At 40.7% G+C, this 9,946-nt stretch overlaps 1 protein-coding gene across 1 annotated transcript in view; it reads left to right on the top strand.

Annotated features, from left to right (window-relative positions):
- Positions 1-611: 611 nt before the first annotated feature.
- The window catches only part of LOC126004388 (tumor necrosis factor receptor superfamily member 10B-like), a 30,836-nt gene continuing 21,501 nt past the window's right edge, over positions 612-9,946 (top strand). Inside the window, exons 1-2 of the mRNA XM_049770827.1 lie at positions 612-628; positions 1,167-1,259. Of these exons, the coding sequence (XP_049626784.1) occupies positions 612-628; positions 1,167-1,259 (110 nt within the window). The remainder of the gene's footprint in view (positions 629-1,166; positions 1,260-9,946) is intronic.

The raw sequence follows: 9,946 nt of genomic DNA, 5'->3' as shown, positions 1-9,946 counted from the left end.
AGTACGGTAGGTGTGGGCGCCAGGCCGGGTCGGGCGTGGACCTGCCGGACTGTCCCGGCTTGGGGGGAGAGGAAGCGGCCGCGGAAGCTGGACCCGAGCCCTCTGGGACCCTGGGACTCTGCAGCCTGAGCTCCCCGCCCCGGCAGGCTTTCTGGGAGCTGTCCGGGGAACTCCTGAATTTCCAGTATAAACTGAGAACTTTCAGGTCTAGTCCCCAGGCCGCCATTGTTTCTATATTTTACCTCTCTATTTAATTAATATCAATATTTTATTGGTTTCATTCATTTTATTTATAACTTTATTAGTTTTATTTATTATAATTAATAAATATTTATAGATTTTATTACGATTCGGGAAAGTGGGGCTGGAGCGCTAGCGCTGCGGGTAGGGCGTTTGCCTGGCACGGGACCGAACAGAGTTTGATCCTCGGCATCCCCTACGGGGGTCCCCGCGCCCACTCGGAGAATTTCTGAGCACAGCGCGCCAGGAATGAGCCCTGAGCGCCACTTGGTGTAGAACCCGCCCCCTAAAAAAAGATACGAAAAAGTTCTATACTTAATTAGAAAAGTAGCAATCAGAGAAAAGTCACTTTCACTCCGTCCCTTTTCACAATGGGGGAGAGTGGGGAGTGGGGAGGAGGGAGGAGGAGGAGGAAGGGATGGGGAGAGAAGGAGAGGGAGAGGGAGAGGGAGGGAGAGGAAGAGAGAGAGAGGGGGGGAAGTGAACATGCTGTTTTGGGCTACTTCAGACGGGGGACGGAGGGAAGGAGAGAGAGAGGAGAGAGAGAGAGAACTAGCTGTTTTGGGCTACTTCAGACTATTTGGGGGACAGGGAGGGAGAGAGAGAGAGAGAGAGAGAGAGAGAGAGAGAGAGAGAGAGAGAGAGAGAGAGAGAGAGAGAGAGAGAGAGAGAGAGAGAGAGAGAGAGAGAGAGAGAGAGGAGAGAGAGAGAGAGGAGAGAGAGAGAGAACATGCTATTTTGGGCTACTCCAGACTCTGCTTGGGGGGAACCCTGCGGTGTTGGAAATTCAACCTGGCCTCAAAGTTAGCACACTTTCTTTTCCTTCCCCCCTTCTCCTTAGATCACCCTACAGTGGTCAGCAAGCCACGGCTCGAGAGCCACATGCGGTTCTTTACACTTTTTAAAGCGGCTCTTCTGTGTGCCAGGCGGCCGCTCCAGGAGTCGGACTCTGCTCCTAAGCCTCTGTCAGTGAGCCTATGTGCAGCCCCGGGCGGCCGGCTCCACACAGCTGCAGTCGGGTCATGTGGTATGGAGGGGCGGGACTTTCTGTGTGTGCTTTGTAACTTTCTATGTGGCACCTTGACTTGAGGCAGCATGCTCTCTTTGAAAAACCTCTCTCTGTTTTTAAAACCTGTTGAGAATCTTTGCATCTATGTTTATTAAGAATATAATCTTTTTTTTTTTTTTTGGTGATGTTTCTGTCTGCTTTTGGTATCAGAGGATTTTAGTTTCATAGAAATTGTTTGGGAGTGTTTGTTTCTCCAATTTCTTAGATGAGCTTAAAATAATTGGGAGTTGGTCTTCGAAGGTCTAAAAGAATTCACCAGTGAATACATCTGATCTTGTACTTTGGTTTCTGGGGAAGACTTTTGATTACTATTTCAATGTTCTCACTAGTGATAGGTCTGTTCAGGTATTCTGAATTAATTTTGTTCAACATTAAGAGATTATAGGAGGGGCCAGAGAGATAGCATGGAGGTAAGGCGTTTGCCTTTCATGCAAAGGTCACCGGTTCGCCGGCATCCCATATGGTCCCCCGAGCCTGCCAGGAGCATGGAGCCAGGAGTAACCCCTGAGGGCTACCGGGTGTGACTCAAAAAAAAAAAAAAAAAAAGATTATAGGAGTTCAAGGGTTTATCCTTTTCTTCTAGGTTCTTTCATTTTGTGGCATAAAGATTCTTGAAGTGGGGCCGGAGAGATAGCATGGAGGTAAGGTGTTTGCCTTTCATGCAGAAGGTCATCGGTTCGAATCCCGGCGTCCCATATGGTCCCCTGTGCCTGCCAGGAGCAATTTCTGAGCATGGAGCCAGGAGTAATCCCTGAGCACTGCCGGGTGTGACCCAAAAACCACACACAAAAAAAAAAAAAACCAAGATTCTTGAAGTAATCTCTTGTTATCTTTTGAATTTCTGTGACGTCTGTTGTGAAATCACACCTTTTATTTCTGATTTGATTTATTAGAATTCTATCATTCTTTGTGACTCTTGCTAATGGTTTATTGATTTAAAAAAACCTCTCGGTTTTAAAACTGTGGCTCTCAAAATAAATTTCAATCGTATTTTGGCGAGAATTGGCTCAGTTGAAAAAAAAGGTTGCTCACCACTGCAGCCTATCCTCTCTCCCCTCTCCCTCTCTTCTGCTTCTCAGTATCCCCTTCCCCTTTACTTTTTTCTCCCAGCTTTCCTTCTCTCTCCCTTGACTTCTGGGACCACTTGCCCAACTATTGCTGCCCAGGGAGATGAACTCCCCAGATAGCCCTGGGTGTAGTAGGTCTTTGTGTTGGGTGAAGGGTTTAGTGCACATTAGGATGCCAGGCACCCCAAGTGTGTGCTCCAGATTTTTAAGTTATTTACAATTTTTTAGTAGAGCAGCACGCAAATTTGACCATTCTGATAGGTGTTGCCTTGTTTTCATTTGCATTTCCTTGATGACTTCAATGTGGACTGTCTTTTCATGTGCTTATTATAGGCCATCTTTCCTCCTCTTTGACAAGGTATCTGTACATATTTCAAAATATTTAGCCCATATTTTGAAAATAGTTTCTTATAATTGAGTTTCAAGAGTTCTTTGAAAGTTCAGATGTGTCTTTGGCAAATACTTTTTCCCATTACCTGCCTTGTCTTCTCATTCAGCATTGTCTTTGCAGAGCAAATGCAGTATTTTCCATTTAAAGCAAAACAAAACAAAACAAAACAAAAAAACAAAAAACAGGATGTTCCATTTAAGTTAAGTCTAGCTTATCAGTTTTTTTTCTTTCCTAAATGGTGTCTTTGAAGTTATATCTAAGAGGTCATCTAAGCGGCCTAGAAAGTTAGATTTGCCTACTATGTTGTCTTCTAGGATTTTTGTTGTTGTTGCTGTTGTTGATGTCACACCCAGCAGTGCTCAGAGGTTACTCCTGGCAGGCTCAGGGGACCATATGGGATGCCGGGATTCGAACCACTATCCTTTTGCATGCAAGGCAAAGCCCTACCTCCATGCTATCTCTCTGGCCCCTATTGTTGTTGTTTTGTGTTTTATATTTCTGCCTGTTAGTTTTAGGTTTATTTTTGTGGAGGTAGTAAGATAAGCTTTTAGATTTGTTTCTTTTCTTTTCATTTTTTACATGTCATGCCAGCCTCATTTGTTGAAAAGACCAATGTATAGTGTGCACTGTTGACAGGGTACTTTTTTTAATCTCTGGAAATTTTTATTAATTTTAGAATACTTATCTTTTTAAAATATTTATTTTTATAATATTTATCTTTTTCATGATTTTGTTCTTTTTTCTCTCATGCCTTGAGTATGCTTTAAAAGAATAAATAGTTGCTTTAAAGTCAGTTTAATTACTGATTCAATTATCTATTATTTTATTGAGTTCCCACTGCTGACTAAATTTTTCCAATTTATAATGTTTTCCTGTTTCTTTGGCATCTCATGACTTTTTTAGTGATTATAATATTGCATTATTTTAATTAAAATACCTAATTTTTTTTTTTGGTTTTTGGGCCACACCCGGTAACGCTCAGGGGTTATTCCTGGCTATGTGCTCAGAAGTTGCTCCTGGCTTGGGGGACCATATGGGACACGGGGGATCGAACTGCGGTCCGTCCAAGGCTAGCGCAGGCAAGGCAGGCACCTTACCTTTAGCGCCACCGCCCGGCCCCTAAAATACCTAATTAAATTTAAAAAAAATTTTTTTTGACCACACCTGGCAGTACTCAGAGGTTACTCTTGGCTCTGTGCTCAAGAATTATTCCTGGTGGTGCTAGAGGAACCCTATTCGATACTGGAGATGGGCAACATGCAAGTCAGTTGCTTTACCCACTGTACTATTGCTCCAGCCCAAAACATCTACATTGTTAAGGGCAGTGTTAGGTAGATACTACCTAAAATTGATCGGCTAGGACAGATATTTCACTTATATGACCTATTCCTATCATTAACACTCCCATTAACAAGAACAATACACCCATAACAACTAATGAACCCGAGTTGACACGTCATTATCACCAGTTTATAGTTTGCCCTGGGGCTTACTTTTGAAAGTCTTGCACATTCAGTGGCTTTGTAGAGACTTGTAATGATATACACCTGTCATTATAATACACGAAATTAATTATGCTAAAAATCTTCTGTCTTTTGTTTTCCTAAGTTCAGTTTATTTTATTTTCTTCTATTTTCTATCTATACCACACAAGTGAAATTGTATGATATTTGCTTTCTGATGACTTCTACTTACTTATTAAATGATAGATTGTGAAGTTTACTTTCTTGGGTATTCATTTTATTTTTGTGTATATGTCTTAATTTTTTTTGTTTCTAACAGTTAAATAGTTCATATTTTGTGATAATGTCTAAAGTATCATTCATTTATAGCAGTTTTAGAGTGGGAAATGGTGTGTGTGTGCATGCAGTATGCTTGGGATGAAAGCTTGGGCTTCACACATGCAAGGCGAGGGCTGTACTATCAAACTATATTTCATGCCTGCCTATGGAAATTAGCTTAAAACTGCTAAAGTGATATACAAGGAAATCAAAGGTATGCAGTAGTTGGTTACAAATAACTTGCTATGTGATGGCTCAAAAAATGCTATTTCATTACTACTAAGGAAATAGGCAAACATGAAAGAATTCCTAGTGTATCTATCCATCTTGCATTGCGCTTCCTTCTCTTCAATCTAAAGACCCTAATTTAGAAGATTCTACTCCTACCACATACTGTAGGTTCTGTCATATTTGAACATGGCCAAGCCCTGTGACAATATTTAGAATTGACAAGTCTGGGCCAGATAGTTCAGACAGGACACAGAGGCCTGTGTGATGGCCTGCAATTAAACATCTCACTCCTTTCTTCTCATCAGATTTTAGAGAAAAGTTTTAGTTGGAATCTGGAACCAGCTTGCTTTTCCATCCAGCTCATTATCAACAAGTTTATTAACAGTATCAGCATTTCTAAGGGCATAAATTAAAACACAAAGAAAGAGCAATACACTCATTCCTTCCCAAACTCAGCTACAACATGGTATTTCTTCCAACCTGTTTACTTCATTCCTCCCAGAGCTTTGTGCTAATATTAAACATGCAGCTCTTCTTCAAGTCTGGAAACTGCATAGTTCATGTCCCAAAACTTATAGATAGATTCAAGCAAGATGTCTTTGACAGATCTCTGATGAGTAGGTCTTTTTAAAAATTTGTACTTTTGCTATTCCTGTGTATTGATCTGTTGCAAGATGTTAGTATATTGAATGGATTCTATAGACAATGGTTCTATATGTTGCATTAAGCCCTTAGGATAGTATTGGATGGTGGTGGATGGTGAGACCTTTCTCTGTCATCCCAGGCCACGTGGCTCTGCAGCTCCCTTCAGCTGGCGGGTATCTGGGTCCAAGAGAGCGGCGGGTATAGAATTTACTCACAGGCAGGCTTCCAGAGAGATAACATCTTTATTGGCCCTGGCCATCATGTGTGTGGCCTATATCATAAACCTATTTAAGCATTTGCCATTCCTAACTTGCCCTGCATCTTAACTTCTTTCGTCCATGTCTCCTCCAACCTCCATGCTGGCAACTCCCTTATTCCGTTTGGTCAAAGGCCTTATCTAACCTTCCTAAGACCCCTCCCAGAAATGGGCAGGTTCTTGCAGGTAGTTACATGTAAATCCGGAATGGAGTCACACAGAGATTCTTTTGTGTTGACTGTATAGGGCACTCTCAAGAAACTGTTTTGTTCTCAGTGACAGTCTTCTAAAGGAAAGGCTGGTTTTCACCAGATGTACATTTCTCTTAAGAAGCTGCTGCATCTGATGAATATTTTGTTAATTTCTCCCTATTTTTACTTACTGCATTTAACAACACTATGTTCAGTTCTTTTCTAGCAACAAAAGTTTTGGTACTTGCCTTGTTTCAGGACCTTTTCTCTCATTGAAAGTCTGTACATCAGAATCTTCATTTCTGATTTATTCTTTTGGGTAAACTCTGCTAATGAGATAAAGTGCATTCCTTCTATCTGAGTTTGATACCCAGCAAACACACACACACACCTGAAATAAATAACAATAATAACTGGTAAATCTCAGACACAGCTCTCACACTCCAGGAAGCTTTGGAGAAGGGATTAGCATAGATATACTAGCCTGTAAAGCTAGTAAACCAAGTGGGAATCCTGCATCCCTGGTATGTGTAAGACCTACATGAAATCCTGTGACCTGGCCCTGGTCCATGACAGGACAGAACTTGGATGCTTCTCATCAGTGCCTCTGTCTGTTTAGAGATCAGAGTGATGGGGGTGATGATGGGGGGTGTTTCTGTTTCTTCAATTTTTTGGAAGAGCATGAAAAGGATTGGCAGTAGGTCCTCTTTATTTGTTTGTTTTTTGTTTTTTGGGTCACACTGGAGGCACTCAGGGGTTACTCCTGGCTCTGCACTCAGTAATTACTCCTGGAAGGCTCAGGGACCATATGGGATGCCGGAATTTGATCCAACTTTTATCCCGGATAGGCTGCTTGCAAGGCAAATGCCCTACTGCTGTGCAATCTCTCCAGCCCCAGAAGGTCCTCTTTAAAGATCAGAAAGAATTCACTAGTGATTCTATTTGGGCTCGGCTTTTGTTTTGGGGAAGATTTTTGATTACCATTTTAATTTCTTCAAGAAGGATAGGTCTATTCAGGTATTGAAATCATCTTGGTTCAACCTTGAAAGGTTATATGAGACCAAGAATTTGTCCATTTCTCTAGTTTCTCTCATTTTCTGGCATAAAGATTCCCAAAGGAATCTCTGATTATCTTTTGAATGTCTGTAGTGTCAGTTGTGATATACCCCTTCATTTCTGATATGGTTTATTAGGGCTCTCTATCTTTTTGTGAGTCATCTAATGGTTTATCAATCTTTTTTTTTTAATTTAAACACCTTGATTACATACATGATTGTGTTTGGGTTTCAGTCATGTAAAGAACACCACCCATCACCAGTGCAACATTCCCATCACCAATGTCCCAACTCTCCCTCCTCCCCACCCGACCCCCGCCTGTACTCTAAACAGGCTCTCCATTTCCCTCATACATTCTCATTATTAGGACAGTTCAAAATGTAGTTATTTCTCTAACTAAACTCATCACTCTTTGTGGTGAGCTTCCTGAGGTGAGCTGGAACTTCCAGCTCTTTTCTCTTTTGTGTCTGAAAATTATTATTGCAAGAATGTCTTTCATTTTTCTTAAAACCCATAGATGAGTGAGACCATTCTGCATTTCTCTCTCTCTCTCTCTCTCTCTGACTTATTTCACCCAGCATAATAGATTCCGTGTACATCCATGTATAGGAAAATTTCATGACTTCATCTCTCCTGACAGATGCATAATATTCCATTGTGTATATGTACCACAGTTTCTTTAGCCATTTGTCTGTTGAAGGGCATCTGGGTTGTTTCCAGAGTCTTGCTATGGTAAATAGTGCTGCAATGAATATAGGTGTAAGGAAGGGGTTTTTGTATTGTATTTTTGTGTTCCTTGGGTATATTCCTAGGAGTGGTATAGCTGGATCATATGGGAGCTTGATTTCCAGTTTTTGGAGGAATCTCCATATCGCTTTCCATAAAGGTTGAACTAGACGGCATTCCCACCAGCAGTGGATAAGAGTTCCTTTCTGTCCACATCCCCGCCAACACTGTTTATTCTCATTCTTTGTGATGTGTGCCATTCTCTGGGGTGTGAGGTGGTATCTAATCTTTGTTTTGATTTGCATCTCCCTGATGATTAGTGATGTGGAGCACTTTTTCATGTGTCTTTTGGCCATTTGTATTTCTTCTTTGTCAAAGTGTCTGTTCATTTCTTCTCCCCATATTTTGATGTGATTAGATGTTTTTTCTTGTAAAGTTCTGTCAGTGCCTTGTATATTTTGGAGATTAGCCCCTTATCTGATGGGTATTGGGTGAATAGTTTCTCCCACTCAGTGGGTGGCTCTTGTATCCTGGGCACTATTTCCTTTGAGGTGCAGAAGCTTCTCAGCTTAATATATTCCCATCTGTTAATCTCTGCTTTCACTTGCTTGGAGAGTGCAGTTTCCTCCTTGAAGATGCCTGTAATGTCCTGGAGTGTTTTGCCTATGTGCTGCTCTATATATCTTATGGTTTTGGGGCTGATATCGAGGTCTTTAATCCATTTGGATTTTACCTTCATACATGATGTTAGCTGGGGGTCTAAGTTTAATTTTTTGCAAGTGGCTATCCAATTGTGCCAACACCACTTGTTGAAGAGGCTTTCCCTGCTCCATTTAGGATTTCCTGCTCCTTTATCAAAAATTAGGTGATTGTATGTCTGGGGAACATTTTCTGAGTATTCAAGCCTATTCCACTGATCTGAGGACCTGTCTTTATTCCAATACCATGCTGTTTTGATAACTATTGCTTTGTAGTACAGTTTAAAGTTGGGGAAAGTAATTCTTCCCATATTCTTTTTCCCAATGATTGCTTTAGCTATTGGAGGGTGTTTATTGTTTCAAATGAATTTCAAAAGTGCCTAATCCACTTCTTTGAAGAATGTCATGGGTATCTTTAGAGGGATAGCATTAAATCTGTATAATGCCTTGGGGAGTATTGCCATTTTGATGATGTTAATCCTGCCAATCCATGAGCAGGGTATGCGTTTCCATTTCCGTGTGTCCTCTCTTATTTCTTGGAGCAGAGTTTTATAGTTTTCTTTGTATAGGTCCTTCACATTTTTAGTCAAGTTGATTCCAAGATATTTGAGTTTGTGTGGCACTATTGTGAATGGGGTTGTTTTCTTAATGTCCATTTCTTCCTTATTACTATTGGTGTATAGAAAGGCCATTGATTTTTGTGTGTTAATTTTGTAGCCTGCCACCTTGCTATATGAGTCTATTGTTTCTAGAAGCTTTTTGGTAGAGTCTTTAGGGTTTTCTAAGTAGAGTATCATGTCATCTGCAAACAGTGAGAGCTTGACTTCTTCCTTTCCTATCTGGATTCCCTTGATATCTTTTTCTTGCCTAATCGCTATAGCAAGTACTTCCAGTGCTATGTTGAATAGGAGTGGTGAGAGAGGACAGCCTTGTCTTGTGCCAGAATTTAGAGGGAAGGCTTTTAGTTTTTCTCCATTGAGGATAATATTTGCCACTTGCTTGTGGTAGATGGCCTTAACTATATTGAGAAAGGTTTCTTCCATTCCCATCTTGCTGAGAGTTTTGATCAAGAATGGGTGTTGGACCTTATCAAATGCTTTCTCTGCATCTATTGATATGATCATGTGGTTTTTATTTTTCTTGTTATTGATGTTGTGTATTATGTTAATATATTTACGGATGTTAAACCAGCCTTGCATTCCTGGGATGAAACCTACTTGATCGTAGTGGATGATCTTCTTAATGAGGCATTGAATCCTATTTGCCAGGATTTTGTTGAGGATCTTTGCATCTGCATTCATCAGCGATATTGGTCTGTAATTTTCTTTTTTTGTAGCATCTCTGTCTGGTTTAGGTATCAAGGTGATGTTGGCTTCATAAAAGCTATTTGGAAGTGTTTCTGTTTGTTCAATTTCATGAAAGAGTCTTGCCAGGATTGGTAGTAGTTCCTCTTGGAAAGTTTGAAAGAATTCATTAGTGAATCCATCTGGGCTCGGCTTTTGTTTTGGGGAAGATTTTTGATTACCATTTTAATTTCTTCAAGAAGGATAGGTCTATTCAGTATTGAAATCATCTTGGTTCAACCTTGAAAGGTT

This window comes from Suncus etruscus, chromosome 3, assembly GCF_024139225.1.
Source record: "Suncus etruscus isolate mSunEtr1 chromosome 3, mSunEtr1.pri.cur, whole genome shotgun sequence".
In the NCBI taxonomy this organism is placed as follows: domain Eukaryota; kingdom Metazoa; phylum Chordata; class Mammalia; order Eulipotyphla; family Soricidae; genus Suncus; species Suncus etruscus.
Note: the sequence above shows the minus strand (reverse complement) of the source record. Positions and strands in the feature narration are given on the sequence as shown.